Source organism: Polypterus senegalus, chromosome 2, assembly GCF_016835505.1.
Source record: "Polypterus senegalus isolate Bchr_013 chromosome 2, ASM1683550v1, whole genome shotgun sequence".
Classification (NCBI taxonomy): Eukaryota; Metazoa; Chordata; class Cladistia; order Polypteriformes; family Polypteridae; genus Polypterus; species Polypterus senegalus.
This window is the reverse complement of record NC_053155.1, coordinates 113,761,468-113,785,592: the sequence shown is the minus strand read 5'-3', so window position 1 is coordinate 113,785,592 and position 24,125 is coordinate 113,761,468. Positions and strand designations below refer to the sequence as shown.

At 37.9% G+C, this 24,125-nt stretch overlaps 1 protein-coding gene across 22 annotated transcripts in view; it reads left to right on the top strand.

Moving 5' to 3' along the window:
• The first annotated feature begins 3,064 nt into the window (after positions 1-3,064).
• Positions 3,065-24,125, top strand: part of picalma (phosphatidylinositol binding clathrin assembly protein a) — a 161,666-nt gene continuing 140,605 nt past the window's right edge. For 4 of the 22 annotated variants that reach the window (XM_039744421.1, XM_039744420.1, XM_039744407.1 and 1 more), the window contains exon 1: positions 3,072-3,810. In XM_039744421.1, the coding sequence (XP_039600355.1) occupies positions 3,681-3,810 (130 nt within the window). In that variant the 5' untranslated portion in view covers positions 3,072-3,680. Of the gene's footprint in view, positions 3,811-24,125 lie in introns of all 22 variants that reach the window. The other 18 variants (XM_039744415.1, XM_039744406.1, XM_039744408.1 and 15 more) reach the window with 10 other exon arrangements.

Sequence of the window (24,125 nt, the reverse complement as noted above, 5' to 3'; positions counted from 1 at the left end):
AAAACAGTAAATGCACACATAAAAACAGTACTCACAGTTGTCTTCAGTACATTCTAATGTACTACTTCTGAAATCCTTGTCTCTACACCTTAAACAGCCTGAAGTAGATCTCAGGAATTGTGATGTTGTGGTTGTCCTGCCTCTTGGTGTATCACTCACAGAACATAAGAATAGATTCACATTGACAGACAAATAGTACACAATAAATGGAACATAACAGAATCAAAAGAAATAACTAAAGAAGCTTGAAGAATAATGATTTAAAGTTGCAAAACAACAGTGAAGTATGACACTAAACACAAGTCTGGGAATACACCCTGGCTGTAATACAGCTGTGAGTATGGATATAAGTGTGAGTGTGTGTTGAAATGGACTGATTTGGATTTTTTCTTATACCCAGTATCCCTGTTTTATCCATCAGCTCTCAGAACCCTGCAGTGGGAAGAACACTTTATAAAATTGATGGATTTCTCCAGAGGGAGCATCATTTTAGGTACATTCACATAAAATATGAAGGCATCTACTGTCATTTCGAGTCTGTGTGTCTGTCTGTCGGTCTCCTATAAAACAAATCAGTACCAGTGAAATTTTGTACATTCATTCTTCAAAGAAATATGCAAGGGAAAGTTATTTTTTCGTTGTTATATCTTAAATAAAGGATGCTGTACACATTTTTGAAATATCACAAACTCCCATTTAAAAAGCACTGCTGAATGTTTCATGAACCAGCCCAAGGCTTTCAAAGGATGTGCTCTTCTTCAATGGTTTTGACAGGCTGCTACCACCTAATCATCTAGGTCCGCCCAGCCTGTTAAAAGCTTACAGACAGCTGTGTTCCTGCACCACCTGTGATAAGCTGTTTGTCAAAAACCCAGTAATGGGTAGTGAGTGATATTTAAAATATTGTGCCCTACATGGGGAGTCTCAGGACCCTAACCACAGAAACAATTAGACCAAAGACAGCACTGGATACACGCAGAACCCCAAGATGACAGGGAAGCTTCCTGCCAACAGAATCCTCTATTAGCTCCCCCAATGACCCCACCATGGCTGCTCTCAGCTCCCATGCAGCCCAGCGGGTGTGCAAATGTCAGCTACTCCTCAGGGATGCTGCCACCCAGTGTATTGGGGAAACACGGCTCTATGCAAGACAGTCACATCCTATCCCTAAATTGTATTATCCTCTGTACAGGATAAAAGAATAGAGACCATCCTGGTCTGGATGTTCATCTCTCTGCTCTGTCCTTCCATGACTTCCCACTGGGGTAAGGGTACACCATTCATCTTGGCTGTAATGCTATCCAATCTGTATTCTCTATGAGAATATTTTTAAGAAATATTTTTCAAGGATTTCCAACACGTTTTCAAGGGGTCTACTCCATTGGTTTAATTTGGGACTTCTAGGCTCTTTAGAAACTCCTGTACTTTGCACCAGAATTTTAACTGTCTATTTAGTACATCTGTCGAAAATGTTATGTTTAAAACATCTAAATTACAGTTTGCCATAGATCATCCTCATCCAACAACAAACAATCACATCAATTGATGCAGTTTTTACAACACTTGAATTAGGACTTAGCCACCAAAAGCCTGTTTGGGCTTGATTTTTAACTACATTATATTGTAAAATATGGTAATAGCACATATTTTTGATGTATTTTGTCACTATATGTAATTATATCCTGTTATCAGTTTTATTATTAAAGTGACAATAATATTTAATAACCAAAAATGTGACACCATTGCCTTTAATTAGATAAATAAGCAAAAAAAAAGTCAGAATTACCCTAAACTGCCTTAGTCCGGGTGTTTGTAAGAAATGTAATGATTTAATTCATGCAGTAGAAAAAGATTCTGTCATATTTGAAATATAAACATGTGTGCTTTAGTTTAAAAGTAAACATTCTTCATGTAACAGAAATGTGTCATTTGTCACCCTCCAATAGAACATCTGTCATCTTTCACTGACAAAGGTCCATAAAGGCTTTAAACTCAAGTAAAGGATGTAAAATAGCATCATTTTGATAATCACTGAACTTCAGTCCAAAATAATGCCAGCCACACACACACATGCTTATGTTTGAAATTTTCCACTATTAACCTTCTGGGATAGAGGGCTAGGACCATCAGTAAAGAATTAGATATCACAAATATGCTCATTTATGTGATGAGCAACATTGAAATAGCAGAAAATGATGCTCTACATGCATATATTGCTGACCCCCCAGGTTTTCAAAGTTTTGTGAAAAGGAGTAACTTTGACTTCTCGTATCCCATTAGAGTGTTAACCCAAGGGGTCAGTTGATGTGGCATGCACAACTTCAAGTGCTTCTGATTATTTTTGTTGAAGACATCCGTTGGTTTACTCTTTACCATAAGGGTATAATTTCATGCTTAAATTGTGGTCCAAATATGGCCTAAAAATGAGGGGTTTTCTGGTCTAGAGAGCCAAAACTAGACATCAAGATGAGTTGAGCAGTGTATCATACGTATTTGTTTTTCTTGTACCAGTGAGTCAGGTGGCACTAGACAAAAAAGTTGAAGTGACTTGAAAGCACTCATATGTAATTATTATATAAAAATGCTCCTACTTTAAAAACTGTTATCACACCTACATTTTCTAACATGTTTCTTTTTGGTATTCATTTCAAATAATGAAGTGCTTTTACTATTTACTATAAAGCTGTCGATTTTGATAGTCTGATAGAAGATGTCTAAAACTAAAAGGGCGCACATTGGTTACCTGTTCAGCTTCATTGTGGGTAATGTTGAATTTAAAAATGCACTTTTGGAACAAATTTATTCAATGCTGACGTTCATTTCATATCTGAAGCCTTAGGTATGTAGCCTGCTGTGTTTATTGTTTAAGACATGCTATAGTAAATAATAGAGGATTGGAACACGTCATTTCGAAGAATTCCCGTGTGGCACATTATGGGAAAGCTACTGTAGAAACCACGTGGCCGCGTACGCCATTTTGGCTCACACCCTTTTCACTAATTTCTCTCCTTGACCGAAAGTCTCTTGGAGCCAAAATGGCTTCAGATTCCCAGGCGCTGTTTTCGAAAAAAAAACCATTTGGGAGGCTCCGGGCGGTGAGGAGGAAGTGGACCCGCCATTTTCTTGCGAGCCTCCGGTCCATTTAAACCCAGCAGTGGGAGGTGACAGGGAAGACTAGAGGCAGACACAAGGGGAGGAGGGAGAGTAAAGTAAGTGAGTGAGTGAGTGAGTGAGAGAGAGAGAGTGAGTGAGTGAGTGAGTGAAGAAAAGAGAGAGAGAGAGAGAGAGAGAGTGGAAGTGGAAATACAGGGAAGTGGTGAAAGAGAGAGAGGGGACCTACAAACAAATCAAGATACATTCTTTTTATAAGCATACTCATCTGTCAGAAATATTGAAAGCACTGAGACTGTATTCCTATTGCCGTGATTGGACCAGCCACTGAGGATATTTACAGTTGTGTTTTTTGATTTTTTTTTTTTGTTTTGTTTTTTGGCGAGGGGGATGTCATTTTGCTCTGCCCTGAATACAGTCAGTTTTTTCTTACTGGTGATTTCTGCTTGGGGGGGGAGAGGGGGGGAAAGCTGTCCGAATAGAACCGTTGGACCCCCCCAGTGGAATCTTGAAAATATTGAGAAAAAAAAGACATTCCATATTTAATCCCCATTATTTAAAAGACGAAGATGTCTGGCCAAAGCATTACAGACAGGATAACCGCAGCTCAACACAGTGTTACCGGGTCTGCTGTCTCCAAAACTGTGTGCAAGGCCACCACACACGAAATCATGGGACCTAAAAAGAAACACTTGGATTGTAAGTAACCTCCTTTTATTTATGTATTTATTTACCTTCTGCTTATTATTATTTGTGAACGGAGCTGACTGACCGGCCTCACGAGTAAACGCTGCTTGGAGCGCTGAAGTGACTTAATATCGGTGGTTCGGACTGGGAAGTATCGGAGGCCCACGTCGGAACCTTGGAGCTGATCGTTGAGCCCACAATCGGCGGTGATTCTCGCGATTTCTGGTCTACTTCGAGAGCTTACGATGTGTATTTACAATGATGGTTGTAACAATTAAACGAGATTGACCTGTGTTTAGATGTTTTAGCATCGGTCTAATACCTGGCCATTTCAGCATTCCAGATTCTTCAAGCTTCTGCCAAAACATAAATGTCAAAACTCTATTTAATGTGTCAGAAAGTACCTTCTATTGTGGACGTGCTATTTTGCATTTTAGCTCTGTGCCAATAACTAAGTTCCCTGGTTACAAAATGCCTTAATGAAAGTGTGTTTCACTTTGCATGAATAACCTTTGATCGTACCCGTGTGTACTTGCTTTGTAATATTTGGCAACGTTAGCGTTCTAAAAAGGAAAGAAATCCCCTAATATAAATGATGTTGGTTTTCCTGGATTTATTCCACGGTGGAACGCACCTTTTTTTACCTCGCCTCTGTCTGATCTGTTGATTTTTGCAAGTCACCCACCCATCTACTTGTGACCCTTGATTGTGGTGGCTTCAGATAAACCGAGCCGAGTTTTGACAGGTCTCGACTTTAGGAAGTTCTTTTAATCCATTTCACTTTCTCTCCAGCGCCCAGCACGCTCTAAACATTCACAGAGGTTAATTGAGTGCAGTGCTTTTGTGGAGGGTCTGCAAAGTTTATGCCAAAATTACTGGCAGTTGTGACATTTATTAGTTCATATCTAAGGACTTGAGTGGGTCAGTATTTTTATTTTTGTAGTGTGTACTCAGGACTTTAAAAGCATATTTCGTTTTGATGGTGTGTGGCTGTCAAAAGCCCTTTTTAGTGACTCCAGGTATCTGTCAGTTGTACTTTTTTCTTTTTCCTTTTTTAAAGTTTATTTTATTTTGAATCCTATTCTTGGCATACAACTTTGTGTTGTAATCCATGTTTTTTTTTAAATGAACAATAACTGAATAATTGATGAGTAATATGATTAAGTTTGATACCTACATTTTTAGCCTTTGCTTGAAATAAATCCAAAATATGAAAAATATCTTTTAATATAAATTCAGTCTGATGTAGATAGTTTGTTTAGGGCAGGATTTTAATTTTAACTGTAACATATGTAGACCTGTATACATTGTATCCTTTTGGTTTTTAAAACTGTTTTGTATTACTGTATGATGTATTTTAGTAACAGTGTTCGTGAACTTCATACTGTTGCTGAGAGAGTAGAGTCATTGTGACTGAAGATACTGGTTTTTGTTTTTCTTTTTTTCACTGTATTTCAGGTCTTGGTCACTGTAGATTGTTGCAAAGTTCTATTCATAATGCCATATTCCTAAACCCATTTAATTAATTTCTAGTCTGGTTATATGTATGGTTTTAAATATATTTTAGTAGAGTTCATTAAACTTACTGTGTATGAGAGTACCATTATGTATCAAATGATTGTTTAGATGCAGTCACTTTGAATTGAGACTTTCATGGATTCAAAACGTTCTGGAAAAATTAAGTTATATTGGGAGTATGGTTAAGAATAGTTTCAATAATATGTAGAAGTAAATAGAAATCCATCCATTATTTAACACAGGAAAACTGTTGTAGATTAGAGTTAATAGAATCATTTGAAAAGCAAACATGATAGTTAATAAGAACAACATTTAAAAAGTAGTTCAAATAATGGGTCAATTTTCAAAATTTCGTTTCTGACTTCACTTATCTTGGAATCACCCAGGGCTGGCCCAGTCCTACTACAGCTCCTGGTGTTCTCTGTGTTATGCAATTCAAGATTGACAGACACGGTGCCATTCCTTTACAGATTCCACTCACATGGATATAATTTTGAACTGCCAGCCAGCCTAATGTGTATCTTTTGTCGTGCATGCATTTATGTGGTGGAAAATGTATGCTGTACACATATGGAAGAACATGCACATTCCACGCTGATAACACCCAGGCCTAAGCTTCAAACCCAACACCCTGAATGGCTGAGGCAACCGGTCTAGCCACTGTGTCACGGTGCCCCCCCATATAATACTTGTTAAATAAACGTTTTAGTGTGAATGTGTATACAGGGTGTAAAAGGAAACATATAGGAACTTTCTAAGTTTCTTAATAGTTCTGAAGAAAATTTATAAAAACATTCAGATAAGAGTTCATTTTCATCATTACTCTGTTAGTGCTTCAAACAATACAAAATGCATATTCAGTAAAAAATATATTTTTAGTTTTGTGTTTTAATTAAATTTGTCAAACAACTTAATTCTCTGTGCAGTGAAAAAATGAAAATATAGAGCTGTTCACCTTTTTTTATTAAATTTAAGTTAATATAACTTAAAATAATCATGTTTGTTGGTATGATATATTTTCTATTTACCTTGACATAATTCTCTTAGATGTCACATTAACACAATTAAATCAAGTTGAAAAAAAAATATTGAATTAAGCTGATTTTAAGTTTTATGTACGTGACTATCTTATATTTCCATAAGGATATATCCCTTATGTTACATTGTGGTCCCAGGGAGTTACAATATTCCGAAAAAATTAATTGAATTAATTTTTTGAGTTTTGTGTAGTTGTAGAAGCTGCTTTATAATAGGTTTTTTGCTTGTACACTGCCAAATTTCTTGTTGCCTGTAGACTGCCAAATTTGTTGCCCACCCTACATCACAAAAGCATCTTTTTCTTTGCCTCATACGTTTACTTAAAAAAAAAAGTAAAACAATACAGCACTATGTTTTATTGACATAAGTCATTCTGGTTTGGTATAATTAACAGAACATGAAAACATTTAATGTATTTTACAAAATATATTATGTTGCTTCCGCATCAATGATTTTGTTAAGCCTAATAAAGTAATTTTTTATTAAAACAATTTTATTATATGCATTCAATGTACTTTTTTAAATCTAACATTTAAGCCTATCACAATCATCAAATGTTAGTTGACAATTAAATGTCATACACATAATTGCAATTTATGATTTTAGTTGTCTTTTTCTGCCCATTTTATAACACTATTTATAGAGTAAGCCTAATAATAGTTTAATAATACACATACACCTTATGAAGAAGAGCTACGTATTGACATTGAACTTTGGAACATATAAGTAAAATTGCATTTTTGTTTGCCTTTTAGGCTTTGTAAACATATATTGTAGCAGATATGACATGAAAAATAACCAAGGTACCATAATCAAAATAAATAATGCACTGTGGCCAAAATGGGCCATATCCCTGTCATCCAAAACCATAGTTAATCCTGAGAGCAATATCCCTGGGGTCACAATGTTGCTAGCCATACTGAACATTTTCTTAGAGGCAGTACTTGATGCACAAATTCACATGTATTTTCTTGTTAACTTTGCGATTATAGGGAATCTTGCTTACTTTTTAAAATAACGAGTAATGTAAATCAGTACGTGTTTTCTTGAGTAAAAACGCCTGCATTACTTAAACAAACAAACAACTGATATGCATTCTGGTATTACTACAGAAAATTATTCACACCTCTTTAAAAAAACAAAAAAAAAACACATTATTTTGTCACCTGCTATAAGAGTAAAGCCTATTTTATACTTTAGCGTGAAGCCTGAGCGAGGTCAGTGACCAAAACCATACTTGTGGCAGCCCATTTGATCTGCACGTTTATATTGTGCTAATCAGCAGGTGTGACTGTTTGGCCAATGTCACAGTAGATGAAGTGAGACTCTTCTGATAGGAAGAGTAGTTGTGCCTCTTGTTATTGGCTTGAAGAAGAAAAAGAGAAGGTGGAGTGTCAGGCCCATTAACCAAACGTGGTAAATTGATGAGATATATAATGTTCTTGTGAAGAGATGCACATCAAATATTTTTGCATGCTCATCTAGCTCTTTGATGACTAGTGGGATTAAATTTAGCCCAACATTCATCATTCTGACACCCACATAACCAGTCTCCCCTCAAAATTCACCACGTTGGAAAACCCAGAGCGTGAATGGCGAAATGTCGCCGCATCTGATGTCATTTTTGTCAAGAAGGTCTCATGACCAGTGTGGATGCCTTAAGTGAAAAAATCTTGAACAGAAGTTATAAGTATACATATACTCCAACATGTACTGAGGGCTAAATTTAATCTGGTTTCAATAAGGTTCTTGGGGTTATGCTAGCCTGTGAAATGTGCAGTTTTTCATATTAAAGAAGAAAGGGTAATGCAAAGACACAGTTTGTAACACGTTACATTTTTATAATAAGTAACATATTTAGATACTTTTTTGCAAGTAACAAGTAATGTAACAAAGTGATTTTTAAAAGTAACATTCCCCAACACTGGATGTCATTAAACAAGCACTGGTCAAATGCAACATGGTGGAAAATAATGTGAAAATAATGATGGAAATGCAACATTTCCCTGTCATAATACAGATGAATGAAAACGATTCTAACGATTATGCAAAAAAAATCTCAGTTGGCTCAAATAATTGCAATCATGGTATTATGTAATAATTGAGATGGGCCTAAAAAATTACACTATTTTTTTCCAATGTGTTTGTTTAGATCAGTGGTTCTAAAATTCAATCCTGGGGATGCAGTGTAGTTGCAGGTTTTAGTTCCAACCAGATTCATAATCGGTTATAAAACTGATCTGTAAAACTGAGCTACCCTCCCTGACAAGGTTGGGGACTTAGCAGTATGGGAGGAGCTTGGAGTAGACTTGCTCTTTCACTGGATTAGGAGGAGCAGATTGAGGTGGTTTTGGCATATAGTTAGCATGTCATATAGGCACCTTGATACAGTAGTTGTACAAGGCATGGCACACTGGTAAGATTTAAGGGAATTACAGTATATATTTTTAAAGATGCTTGCGGTAGGGAAGTCTGATCAGTACCAGGAAAAAAAGACAATCATGACATTTTAAATCGCCTTCTGTATAAGGATATCTGAAACAGACTTTCATATATAACTTTTACAGATAGATGTAGTAGAAGTAAATTTGTTTAATAAAAGTATGTATTTTCTAAGTGTAACTTTCAGTGACTTTTAGTTGTAGATTATATATTTTTTAATATTGTAAGCAGGTTGATTTCTTGGAACCCATAGGATATGGTTTTAATACTGTATATTTGTGTATTTGTGAGAGTGTTGGCACCCACACACAGATGGACTTCTTTCAGGTACACTGATAAAAGAAGTTGAATCTTTGTTTCTTGTTTTTAAATGAGTCCATTCTAAATCTGTGAACAGAAGAACATCAACAAGCATTTCTTACAATTCCATGTTTCTATAAGTACACATTAAAGCTTTTTCAATAAAGTATTACAATCCCTTCATAAAATATCCCAACCTACAACAATGACCAGATACTTTAACATGTAAGTGTCATAAATGCCAGACTCGTTGTTTTCTTTCTTTCTTTTGACATAGTTAATTGTTAGGGTGTTGAACCTATGGAGTTGGAATTGGGAATTTAAAAAAAAAAAAGTAATGGAAGTCATTGTTAGGTCAAGGTAAGCTGTGGAATAGAACAAACTTATGGCAGTTGAGACTGCTGCTGGCATAATTGCTTAATGTGTACCTTATGTATTATAGTGATTGTGGCTTTGCTTGATCAATAAATAATTAATTAGTGTTGTATCTGCTGGAAATAAAAAATAATGTCTACTCCAGAAATATATACATAGTAGATTTCCAGTTATTTTATGTTTTTATGTACCGCTAAAACTGAACTTGAGATTGTATTTAGCCACTGGTATAGTACTCCATGGTTGAACTAAAGAGTAAGTTGAATTAGTAAAGGAGTTAAGTTCATTTTTAGATTTGCTTATTTAAAAGAGAATTATCGGCAATAATTCCATGGATATTTTTTATAGAGCTTAAAGCATAGGGATTTTATAGCTCTTAAGTAAGGGTACTTTGAATAGTGGTTACTTCATGGGTGAGATGGTAGATTGATCCCCAAATAACTGTCATCATGGCCACATTAATTATATTCCCAGAAGGAAGTATTGAACCTCAGCCTTCCTTGAATCAAAATGTCCTACTAAAATTTAACTTATGTTATTTATCAAGTAAAACATAAGGTTAACTCAGGGATTCAGTTTTTTTATGGTTTATGCTATTGTCTTGCCTTTCAAATCATTTATTAAACACTTGTGCCATATAGATGGTAGCATTGTCCTCCTGAACATTACCACTGTTTGTTATGTTTATTGGTATTAATCAGCCTTTCTAAAGGAATCTGTGAACCTAGACCATACCAAGGATATTTAAAAAAAAAAAATAATAAAAAAATAAAAAAAAACTCCTTAATGGAGCTACCAGTGCACAATGTAGTAAATGAGGATTTTGGCCTGTAGGGTATTGTTGCTGAGTGACCCACTTGTACTTGTCTGCTTACTGAGAAAAAGATGCAAAAGAACTCATGTGACCAAATGTCTTTTCTTTTTTCTTCTACAGTTTCTGCTCTTTAGATTACTTTACCAAAAAATGCCATCTTTGATATGATAGAGTTTAGGAACCTGAAGCTGACCATAATGTCCCTGTCCGTGATTATTTTCAGTGAATGACTGTTAAATAAACATTTCCTCTGGATTGCTTGTATCTGAAATCAATACATAAGCTTCAAGGCTGTTAAGTTTGTCTTTTCCACTACAGATGCCTCTGGCCGTGGATATGCTTCTGTTTGACTTTTATGTCAGCATCATTTTAGACACTTTTTAGTGTAAAACGCCAGGAGTTCAGCACTCTTCATCACTGAAGTTTCTGCAAAATGTGCTTCAACAATTTGCCCTTTCTGCCATAGACAGCAGTGGGAGAAGCTGAGATACTGAGTCTACTAGATGTTTTAAGGGCCAGTTTATATTTCATGCTCAGCATTTGATGAGTCCTCAGAAATTAATGGAATGTGTGCATTAGTTGCAGTACCAGAGAAAATATAGGTGGCATGTGTGTGCAAGTTTTGGTACATGACATCAGCATCGTTGTTTACCGTCAACATGTGATGGCAGGCTTGCAGCTCCAACAGGATCAATCTGTGTGCTTTCATGGTTGATGAATGGTTGGATGCGGTTAAGCAAATCGCCAGACTTAAAACGCTGATGTGAATTTATTCATGGTGCTTTTCATCTTCTATTTCTCATATAGGAAATAAAAGTGTTGCATACTGTCTTGACAATGTGTGCCTTTTTTTTTTTTTTTTACCTTTGCAATTGCATCAGAATGCAAATAATTTTTATTTTTTAATATCTATTTCCCTCAACTCATAACATAACGAAGCTGGACATTGTTTTCTCCCCATGATGGTTTCTTGCACTGACACCTGCTGGAATCCTCCAAATTTACTTAAAGTATGCATGCAGTTATAGACAATACTCTGCGTGCATAGCAGCAGCCTCCTCAAGCTCATGTGTCGCGTAGTGTTAAGTATATCCCCAGCCTTAAATATCATCATTCTTGGAGGGATGTTACAGTAATTGCTTAAATATTTCAATGACTACACCTGTATAGCAGCCACTGGTTTCAACATTAATTATATCCGTCACTTTCTGAAATGTTTTCTTTTGACATACTGTACATACAAACTAATAAAACATAGTTCCATGTGAAGTGTTTTGTATTTTCTTGTTAATTATTTATTTTAATTAGTTGAATAATGGGCAGCATGGTGGTGCAGTGGTAGCGCTGCTGCCTCGCAGTTAGGAGACCCGGGTTCGCTTCCCCGGTCCTCCCTACGTGGAGTTTGCATGTTCTCCCCATGTCTGCGTGGGTTTCCTCCGGGTGCTCTGGTTTCCTCCCACAGTCCAAAGACATGCAGGTTAGATCCTAAATTGTCCCTAGTGTATGCTTGCTGTGTATATGTGTGCGCGCCTTGTGGTGGGCTGGCGCCCTGCATGGGGTTTGTTTTCTGCCTTGCGCCCTGTGTTGGCTGGGATTGGCTCCAGCAGACCCCCATGACCCTGTAGTTAGGATAGAGCAGGTTGGATAATGGATGGATGGATAGTTGAATAACTTAGACTTGTTTGTAACTGCATAGACCACAAAAAAGCTGCTTTTCTAATGTTTTATGCTGCATTCTAGTCTGGACAGGAGGATATTTTTGCTTCTGTGTAAAGTCAGCTTTGAACCTGAAACTTGCCCACCTGTTGTTAGTTGTCTGACTCTACCTCAGATGATGTGTGTTGAAATAGAAATGTAGTTCTGATTTGTATTAAAGATTTGTGATACATTCATATTTCTATGATTAATTTGAGAATCCATAAATTGCTTAAGCTGTAAAACAAGTTATTCTGTTTTGAAAGTTCCTAGTAGCACAAGCTAGTCCACTCCTTTGAACTGGAAACTATCAGGAATCACAGTCTCTTAAATTATGCACCTTGAAAAGAAGTGATGAAAAATCTAGGGATATTTGTTATACAAGGACAGGATCGGAGATGGCAGACTCTTTCCCAAGCATATGTTCTCAGATTTTGTTCACAGATTTTTCTTGTGGAGGACTGATTGAGGTTCAGTGATGGAGGTTTGTTGAGCAGTGCAGCTTGTTGTCTAGCCATATGTTTTTTTTTTTTTTATTTAAATTTAGACATCTTTCTTGCTAAATTAGTGTTGTCCTGTTTATTTCTTGATTATATCAGTCTTGCTGCTAGTTTTAACTAGTATTTGTTTTATGAATGAAGATGACTCTGTTTTGGTTCTAATTGTAAATTTTGTGATTTTATTTATTTATTTGTTTGTTTATTTATTGGTGTTTAAAAAAGCATGCTGAATCGGAACTGTTACTTCTGTGTCATTTCCAGGTGGTTTGAGATGTGCATCTCTCTCTGCTTTATTATTATTATTCATTATTTAGGTAACAAATAAGAAAGCAAAATCTATCGAAAAAATGAAAAGAGTATTGCACATAAAGTATGTTTCTGATTACATGACAATGCATTAATGGCAGCTGAAAAATATTACTTCATTTAAAACCAGTGATGGCTTTATGAAGATACTTTTCGGTAGCAGGGACCAGAGTACTCATGAGGATATAGGGAGCTGTGAATATAACCAAATATGGGCAAATCCTTAAGAATGTTGCACATGACAGTTGATGTACATGACAGTTTGCATGCCAGTAGGGTACCATCTCATTAAAGTCATAAAAATGATGGAATCGCTTTGGAAGAAGTACAGTTAGGTCCATGAATATTTGGACAGAGACAACTTTTTTCTAATTTTGGTTCTGTACATTACCACAATGAATTTTAAATGAAACAACTCAGAAGTATTGAAACATGAAGTGCAGACTTTCAGCTTTAATTCAGTGGGTTGAGCAAAAAGATTGCATAAACTAAAGGCAACTAAAGCATTTTTTTAACACAATCCCTTCATTTCAGGGGCTCAAAAGTAATTGGACAATTGACTTAAAGGCTATTTCATGGGCAGGTGTGGGCAAGTCCGTCGTTACGTCATTATCAATTAAGCAAATGAAAGGCCTGGAGTTGATTTGAGGTGTGGTGCTTGCATGAGGAAGATTTTGCTGTGAACAGACAATATGCAGTCAAAGGAGCTCTCTATGCAGGTGAAAGAAGCCATCCTTAAGCTGTGAAAACAGAAAAAAAACCCATCTGAGAATTTGCTACAATATTACGAGTGGCAAAATATACAGTTTGGTACATCCTGAGAAAGAATGCAGGCACTGGTGAACTCAGCAACGCAAAAAGACCTGGATGTCCACTGAAGACAACAGTGGTGGATGATCGCAGAATCATTTCCATGGTGAAGAGAAACCCCTTCACAACAGCCAACCTAGTGAACAACACTCTCCAGGGGGTAGGCGTATCGATATCCAAGTCTACCATAAAAAGAAGACTGCATGAAAGTAAATACAGAGGGTGCACTGCAAGGTGCAAGCCACTCATAAGCCTCAAGAATAGAAAGGTTAGATTGGACTTTGCTAAAGAACATCTGAAAAAGCCAGCACAGTTCTGGAAAAACATTCTTTGGACAGATGAAACCAAGATCAACCTCTACCAGAATGATGGCAAGAAAAAAGTATGGAGAAGGCATGGAACAGCTCATTATCCAAAGCATACCACATCATCTGTAAAACACGGTGGAGGCAGTGTGATGGCTTGGGCGTGCATGGCTGCCAGTGGCACTGGGACACTAGTGTTTATTGATGATGTGACACAGGACAGAAGGAGCTGAATGAATTCTGAGGTGTTCAGAGACATACTGTCTGCTCAAATCCAGCTAAATGCAGTCAAATTGATTGGGCGTTTCATGATACAGATGGACAATGACCCAAAACATACAGCCAAAGCAACCCAGGAGTTTATTAAAGCAAAGAAGTGGAAAATTCTTGAATGGCCAAGTCAGTCACCTGATCTTAACCCAATTGAGCATGCATTTCACTTGTTGAAGACTAAACTTCGGACAGAAAGGCCCACAAACAAACAACAACTGAAAGCTGCTGCAGTAAAGGCCTGGCAGAGCATTAAAAAGGAGGAAACCCAGCATTTGGTGATGTCCATGAGTTCAAGACTTCAGGCTGTCATTGCCAGCAAAGGGTTTTCAACCAAGTATTAGAAATGAACATTTTATTTCCAGTTATTTCATTTGTCCAATTACCTTTGAGCCCCTGAAATAAAGGGTTTGTGTTTTAAAAAAATGCTTTAGTTGCCTCACATTTTTATGTAATCTTTTTGTTCAACTCACTGAATTAAAGCTGAAAGTCTGCACTTCAACTGCATCTGAGTTGTTTCGTTTAAAAATAATTGAGGGAATGTACAGAATCAAAGTTAGAAAAAAGCTGTCTCTGTCCAAATATTTATGGACTGTATGTGGGTATGTTTTATCTTGGTATAGTAATATATATTACTCTACTTTCCCCTATTGTATTATTAATATGTAGCCTTAAAATGCCTAATCTCACAGACTTACCACTGTATATAACTTATCCCCACCTTCCCTTCTATATCTATAACCTCAGGCAATTAGATGTAGTAAAAAGACAAGCAGGAGTTAAGTTACACATAAAATAATGTATTACTGATAATATTCATAAATAATAACAAAATGCAAAGTACATTTGAATATTGGCAACCATACAACCTGATAAAATGGTGATGTGTAATTCAGGTGGCACACAGACTTGCAGTTACAGTTAAGGCATCGTTGGTACTCAGCTTTCAGCCACATGTCTGTTCAATATGGCTGCTGAGCTGTGCTCTTCATTGTGTTGTCTTCATCATCACAGGTTAGCAAGAGAGATGCTTCTTCATCATATGTGGGTCAGAGAGAGAGAATGTGGTTGAGCAAGTACATTTATAGATGTTCTCTCCAATTCCTAGAACCAATAGGACATCATGGTACTTAAAGGCCTCTGAGACAAGCCAATTCCAAACAGCCATATCTCAGACCAATGGGAGAAATAGTACATTTTAACACCTCAACCCCCAAGACCATATGTTAAGCTAACCTGGCTTTGTGTGGGGATCAAACTGGTTTAAGACACATCCCCCAAATCCTGTCATAAAATTACAAAGAGACAGTCGTAAAAGGGGTGGGGAAGGCAAACATGAATACCTCTCACCACTTGGTTTGCCTAAATTATAAATAAAGACATACAAAACATTTATCAAGTTATATGCAAAATCCACATCACAACACTCCACCCGATGAATGTTTTGTACAATGTCTTTATAAACAATGTCTTTAAATTGTTTAAGAGTCTGATGCATAACTTGTGCATTGATTGGCAGTATTTGCTCTCCCAGTGTTAAAAGTTGTCCGTGACCATTTGTCCATTACATATCTTCTTTATTTCAAAGACAATCTGAAGAACTTGGAAGCGCTCCTGATGACTTGTATCTGCTCCAGCTTGCTCAACTCTTTCTGCAGTCTCATATGTCATCAGATCTGGTGGTTCAAAATGAGACAAGCCCACACCTTCCACTAAACTAGCCCACTACAATTTAGTCTATTGTGTGAATTTTTAATCTGTACTTGTTCTCTGTCTAACTGCTAATTAGACCCCTGTCCCAAACTATCTGTTTAAGCATATGCAGCTGTACAATTAACATCAAAATTTGAAAGGTAACATGCCACAGGTGCCAGTACAACCACTTCTGCCCAAGTGACAGCACATGTGCCACTGCATAAACTGTTCACAAACCAACATTTGTGGCCCCTCTGCACACATTTGGGGTTGACTTAGTTGCCTCTTGTGCTTTCCTACCCATGGTGCAACTCTTGACTGCCATCAGCCTTTACCAGTATAGGCTGGCATCACCACCATGAGACATCAAAGCTATGCAACTCTCATCATTCCCCGTAGGCCACCCCTAGAGTTGTTTGCTCACCATATGCATACTCATTGTGCTAAACACCTCAGGTTCAGAATTGGCCCACTGGTCCTGTGCCTGTACCACAGCCGACAATCTCAGCAGGGCTTCCGTATTTTCCCAATTAGACTATACCTAAACATCGGAGCCCATATGTCTTGCAAATGTATCAGCTGCACCTGCTTTCCTGAAAAGTTCACCAATTTTCTTAGTATACATTTTCCTTAATATTATTAATTATATTAATTATCCCACTTAATTAATTAATACCCAGAATGTATACTTTATGAGCCCAAAATTAATCCCCTTATTTTGGCATTCCTAACTGGTTTGTTCAGTTTCCACCCCTTGGAATATAAATTTGCTGCAGTAATGAACAAACCTTTCCTTTTAAACTATAGCTATTGTGACTAGTCCCTATTATTGCATGACTTGTGGACTTGTTACTCACTTAAACCCCAGTAAGTGTCTTTTCTTGCTGTCTCTTCAGTTCTTCTTCATGTCTTTGTCTTTAGTCTTTGCTTTTGTCTTGTGTCTTTTCCTCTTTCTTTTTCATTCTGCTATGTAGGCAGGTCTGCAAAATGGAAGGTGACAAAGCAGTTTCTGTCCATCTCATTTTCTTGGTTGTCGACCTGGTGCCAAAACTCAAACTTTGCTTCCAGGCATTCATTGGAACAGCTTGGCACTAGTGCCACGCCACTCCAATGTGCCAATGGTAACCCGATCTCCTGCATGGATTTTACTCTGCTAATTGCCTTCACTATTTATTACCTGCACCAAACCAAAGTCCATAAAAACCTTACAATAGAAGTAGCACTATTGCAAAGGCCAGAAAATTGAAACAGAAATAACTGTTTTCCATTTCCTGTCTTCCTGCGCTACCCTTCTATTTTTTTTCATTGCCTGTGTGTCCTTTTTTTATTGTATGGTAACTACTACCTGAAAGTGTGGGCTGAAACCTCTCCAGAACCCAAGTTCTAAATCCAGCATTTCTGCTAAAACTGACCTGTGTTCTTTACTAAAGACCAGCTCACTTTTCTCCATTTTATTGCATGGAGAGTCATAGGCTGTCTTTTTGAACAACTGGTCAGTCAGGTTTCAATTACTGAACCTAAGTGTGTGTGCTTTTTAATTACTGCTGGCCCTAGCACAGCTGTTAGGACCTCACACCCCTGTGCATTCCTGGCTTGCTGCTGAGCTTCCTGCTGCACCATCCCCATCCTTTGTTCTTTGGCTTGTCCTGTTTCATTCAAACCAACTCCTAAACTGGTGCACTTTCTTTCCAACTCAGCCATTCTTGCACTAGCACATTCAGACCTTTCACACACAAGCACTTGAATTCCTTTCATTTCCATTGTTCTTTGTTTAATTCCACACTTTCTTTACTCAGTACCAATATGCCAATATCCAGTTCATGCCCTCTAGTCAACAATTGCCATTCACACTCACCAGCTCCTCTGCCTTCTATCTGATCTCTTTGTCCTAAATCAAATTTCAATGCAGCACTGGTTACCTTTCCTAACAGTGGTGAAATATCTATCAGTGTAGCATGCTCTTTAAATACTGGACAGGCCTCAGAATTACTTGGAGATTGTGGTGCAGTGGAGAATAAAGGAAGAAAACACCCTTGCTGTTTTCCCTTCCTTTCATCTCTCTCCTTTTCCTCACACTCACATTCCCACTCTTTATCTGAGCACTCATCTGTCTCATGTAAGTCACCCACCCATGTTTTAGGGTTCCAGTCCGATCTGGTTACTATTGCCCTAACTTTCACCGTGGGTGGTTTACATTTCTTTTTTCCACTTCTTTCACTGCTTTCTACTTTAGCAGTGGGTGTTCTACATGCTAACACTTCACAATTATCACACCAACTGTTACATCTTTCAAAACTCTCACTCAACATTCCACAACTTTCACTTTCATTCACTTTGCTATTTTCTTCCTTATCATGATCTTCCTTATTACCAATAATACAAGCTAGTAAACCTCTTATAACAGCAGCTGTCTTCTTTAAACCTGATCTCTGTTTTCTTGCTTTTAATCCTTCCAGCCCCCTTCCATTTTGTGGCACACTCAGCTCAGCTTCTGCTTTCTCTACCTGAACTACAGGTTTCCTAGCTTTAGCCTGCTTCCTCTGCCACTCCACTGGAAGATGGCTGACTTTAAAATGAACTTAGGCATTTCTAAGTCTACAATTTACTCTAATACAATTTGCCAAATTCGTTATGGGTTGGCCTACTTTTGCCCCTGTAAGCAAACATACACATACATACACAAAGATCCTAAACGAATAAGTACTGTATGAATGACGAATGCATGTCCCATCACTCCCTAGCACTTTAACCACTTAAATGCCGTATGAATGACGCATGCATCTTTCACCACTCCCTAGCACTTTAATTAGGGACTCACTACCACCAGCACTAACAAACATGCGGGTGTCCTTGTGACACACATGAAGTCTCTACACTTTGTTGGTTATATTCCATTCAGCAACCAAACAATGTTTTACTTCCACCGCATTTGTACACTGGGTGCCCTAAAATTCACATACATAAACAAACACATACATCAAAACAGTATTTGCAAACAGGGTGCAAAACTTGGTTACCCCAAAATCCTGCCGACTACGCCAATTGTTTTATCTTGGTAGAGTAATATATATTGCTCTACTTTCCCCTCTTGTATTATTAATATGTAGCCTTAAAATGCCTAATCTCACAGACTTACCACTGTATATAACTTATCCCCACCTTCCCTTCTATATCTATAACCTCAGGCAATTAGATGTAGTAAAAGACAAGCAGGAGTTAAGTTGCACATAAAATAATGTATTACTGATAATATTCATAAATAATAACAAAATGCAAAGTACATTTGAATATTGGCAACCATACAACCTGATAAAATGGTGATGTGTAATTCAGGTGGCACACAGACTTGCAGTTACAGTTAAGGCATCGTTGGTGCTCAGCTTTCAGCCACATGTCTGTTCAATATGGCTGCTGAGCTGTGCTCTTCATTGTGTTGTCTTCATCATCATCACAAGTTAGCAAGAGAGATGCTTCTTCATCATATGTGGGTCAGAGAGAGAGAATGTGGTTGAGCAAGTACATTTATAGATGTTCTCTCCAATTCCTAGAACCAATAGGACATCATGGTACTTAAAGGCCCCTGAGACAAGCCAATTCCAAACAGCCATATCTCAGACCAATAGGAGAAATAGTACATTTAACACCTCAACCCCCCAAGACCATATGTTAAGCTAACCTGGCTTTGTGTGGGGGAAAACTGGTTTAAGACATCCCCCCCAAATCCTGTCATAAAATTACAAAGAGACAGTTGTAAAAAGGGGTGGGGGGAAGGCAAACATGAATACCTCTCACCACTTGGTTTGCCTAAATTATAAATAAAGGCATACAAAACATTTATCAAGTTATATGCAAAATCCCACATCACAACAGGGTATCACTGATTTTCACCTTAGACTTAATATTGAACCCTTTCAAAAATACAGGGAAAGGTATGAAATTTGTGTTTCACCAACATTCCACATTTAACTTCACATAGTGTAGGCAACACGAAGCAACAGTAGATTAAAATCCTCAAGTTCATATATGCAAGGCTGATACAAAAAGATAAATCCAAGCAGAAACACTGCATTGTAAAGATAATTATTACCTTATGACCCTTTTAAAAATTGAGATAAATGTCTGAGATAAATCAATATTTGCTTAACAAAGTAATTTTTGTTTTTGAATATATATTTCTCCTTGTTAAGTTTTGATTATATAGAGTGAATTGAGGGCAAACCTAATTAAAATATTTGAAATGCACATAAAATAATAAAAAAAAAAAAAAAAAATGCACATTTTTTTCCTGAGCTTTGGGTTATTTTCTTTAGCAGTAAAAGGTTTTGTAACATCATGAGATTATGAGTATTTTTATATTGCTATTAGTTGTGCCTGTTGTGTAGTTTTTCTTTTTTTTGGTTGTTTTTTTCCTGGTATAATGTCTTGGTTTTATTTTCTCAGTGGTCTAGGATGAACTGTACAGTATATCATAAAATACTTTTTTATATTCCTGACAGCTACATTTGCTTAAGAATTTGTACCTTTCATAGTTTAAAACACAAAAGCAATGTGCTTTTGGCTTATTTACACCTATTTCTCTTGAAATTATCAAAAGAAAAATAATTTAACTTTGGCAGATTACGATGTGAGGATATAACATATCAAAATGACTGACAAAACCATATTATTTTGCTTGGTAACCAATATAATAGCTTTAATGAATGATTTAAATGACTCTTGATGATTGTCAACAGTGTACTATAGGCTCAGCTGCTGCTTCTTATTTTTCTTTTGGCTGCTTCCATTAGGGGTCGCCACAGTGGATCATCTTCTTCAATGTTTTCCTGTCCTCTGCATCTTGCTCCATTACACCCACCACCTTCATGTCCTCTTTCACCATGTCCATAAACCTTCTTAGGCCTTTCCCTTTTTTTCCACTTACCTGGCAGCTCCGTCCTTAGCATCCTTTTCCCAATATATCCAGCATCTCTCCTCTGCACCTGTCCAAACCAACGCAATCTCGTCTCTCTGACTTTGACTCCAAGATGTCCAACCTGAGCTGATCCTCTAATGTACTTAATTCTAATCCTGCCCATCATCATCACATACAATGCAAACCTTAACATCTTTAACTCTACCATCTCCAGCTCTATCTCCTGTTTTTTAGACAGGGCCACCATCTCCAACTCGTATAACATAGCTGGTGTCATTACTGTCTTATAGTCTTTCCCTTTATCTCTTGCTGGTACCTGTCTGTCACAAATCACTGTGACACCCTTCTCCAGCCAATATACCTTGCCTGCACTCTTTTCTTTACCTCTCTTCCATACTCCCCATTACTCTGTACTGTTGATCCCAAGTATTTAAACTCCCCTACCTTTGCCAGCTCTACTCCCTGCATCCTCACCATTCCTCTGACCTCTGTCTCATTAACGTGTGTTCTGTTTTATTCCTACTGACCTTCATTCCTCTCCTCTCTAGAGCATATCTCCACCTGTCCAGGGTCTCCTCAGCCTGCTCCCTACTCTCGCTACAAATCACAATGTCATCCACAAACATCATAGTCCATTAGGACTCCTGTCTAATCTCGTCTGTGAACCTGTCCATCACTGTTGCAAATATAAAAGGGCTCAGAACTGATCCCTGATGTAATCCCATCTGTGCCTTGAATGTATCCATCACTCCTACCGCAGACCCCACCACTGTCACACTTCCCTCATACATATTCTGTACCACTCTTACATACTGCTCTGCCACTCTCGACCTCCTCATATAGGACCACAATTGCTTTCTAGGCAACCTGTAATATGCTTTCTATAAGTTCACAAAGCCACAATGCAACTCCTTCTGGCCTTCTCCATACTTCTCCATCAGCACTAAGATCTGTATTGCTCTTTCCCAACATGAAACCATACTGCTGCTCACTAATCATCGCTTCCCTTCTTAACCCAGCTTCTGCTACTCTTTCATGTAACTTCATTTTGCAGCTCATCAGTTTTGTGCTGAATTATAGTACCTACAGAGGGACATCTCCCTTATTCTTAAAAATCAGTACTAGTACACTTCTTCTCCACTCTTTGGGTATGCTCTCACTTTCCAAGATTGCATTAAACAATATGGTTAAAAACTCCACACCTTCTTGCTCAACAGGTACTGTATATAATCTGGACCAACAGCCTTTACATTCTTCATCCTCTTCATAGCTGTCCTTACTTCCTCCTTGCTAATCCATTGTACTTCTTTATTCACTATCTCCCCATCATCCAACCTTCTCTCTCTTTCGCTTATTCTTTTAATTCATCAGCCTCTCAAATTACTCTTGTTCAACACGCTCTCCTTGCTTGTGAGTAAGTTTCCATCTTTATCCTTTATCACACCAGCCTACTGAACATCTTTCCCAGCTTGCTCCCTCTGTCTAGCCAATTGGTACAGGTCCTTTTCTCCCTCTTTAGTGTTCAGCCTCTCATACAACTCATCATACGTCTTTCCTTTAGCTTCCATCACCTCTCTTTTCACCTTATACCTTATGTCCTTGTACTCTTGTCTACTTTCTGCATCTTTCTGACTATCCCAATTCTTCTTTGCCAATCTTCTCTTCTGTATACTCTTCTGTACTTCCCCATTCCATCACCAGATTTCCTTATCCTCCTTCCTCTGTCCAGATGTCACAACATGAACCCTTCTAGCCGTCACTACTAATTCTGCTGCAGTTGCCCAGCTATCTGTTAACTCTTCATGGCCACCCAGTGCCTGTTTTACCTCCTCCCTGAACTCAACCTTACAGTCTTCCTTTTTCAACTTACGCCATTTGATCCTTGGCTCTGTCCTCATTCTCCTCCTCTTCTTTGATATTAAATGTCATCCTTCAGACTAACATCCTGTTCTGTCTAACTACGCTTTACCTACCACCACTTTGCAGTCTCTAATCTCCTTCAGACTGATCCTCCTGCATAAGATATAATCTACCTGTGAGCGTCTTCCTCCACTCATGTATGTCACCCTGTGTTCCTCTCTTTTCTTAAAATGCATATTCACCGTAGCCATGTCCATCCTTTTTGCAAAATCCACTACCATCTGACCTGCATTCTTCTCCTTGACAACATATGTACCCATCACATCCTTATCTCTTCTGTTCACCAACATGTCCATTGAAATCTGCTCCAATCACCACTCTCACTCATTTGAGCACACTCTCCACCACTTCATCCAGCTCACTCCAGAAATCTTCTTTCTCATCCATCGCACACCCAACTTGTGGGGCATATGCACTAATAACATTCATTATCACACCTTCAGTTTCCAGTTACATAATCATCACTCTGTCCAACACTCTTTTCAGCTCCAAAACACTCTTGGCATTCTGTTCCTTCAGGATAAATGCTACCCCCGTTTCTCCTCCTACACCATGGTAGAACAATTTGAACCTGACTCTGATACACCTGGCATTGCCCCCCCTTCCATCTAGTCTTTTGCATGCACAATATAGCAACCTTCCTTCTCTCCATCATACCAGCTAACTCTCTCCCCTTGTCAGTCATGCTGCCAACATTTAAAGTATCTACCCTCACATCTACTATCTTTAACTTCCTGTTCTCCCCTTGCCTCTGGACACACCTTGCCTCACTTTTTTTCCTTCTTCAGCCAACAGTCGCCCAATTTCTGCCAGCACCCTGTTGCCTAACAGTACTGGTGGCAGCCGTTGTTATCCCTGGCCTCAACCAATCTGGTATGGAAATCTGTATTGTTGTCTGTACTGTATATTGATCTGCACATTTTTACAGTGGATGCCCTTACCTGACGTAACCCTCCCCATTTATCCTGGCTTGGGACCAGCACAAAGAAACACACATTTTTCACATGGAATCTTTTTGATAGAATAAAAAGTGCAAAGCATTAGCACAGACTGTTTGGAGAGGCTTCAGTGTTACTTCAAAAAGCAAAAGAAATGAGCGGTTTCAGTCATGGCATGCTACTTTCAATATTCTGCCTTTAAAAGACATTCATACTTTTTCTGACTTTTGACTACAATTTCAGCATTTCCACTTTATTTTGATGAAATATATGCACATCTTTGGCTGCATTCTCTCTTCTTTGATATCACAGAGGTGCTGTGTTAAAGCGGTTTGGCTCCGGTCACCTTTTTGACCTCAATAATCAGTCCAGTATAGTTGGCAGACACTTTCCTAGCCCTCAGGGACACTTTAAAGATGATCGCACAATTATAATCCAGTCAAATCTAGTTCAGTTAGTCCTTCCCCATTGACTTTAATGCATTTTGCC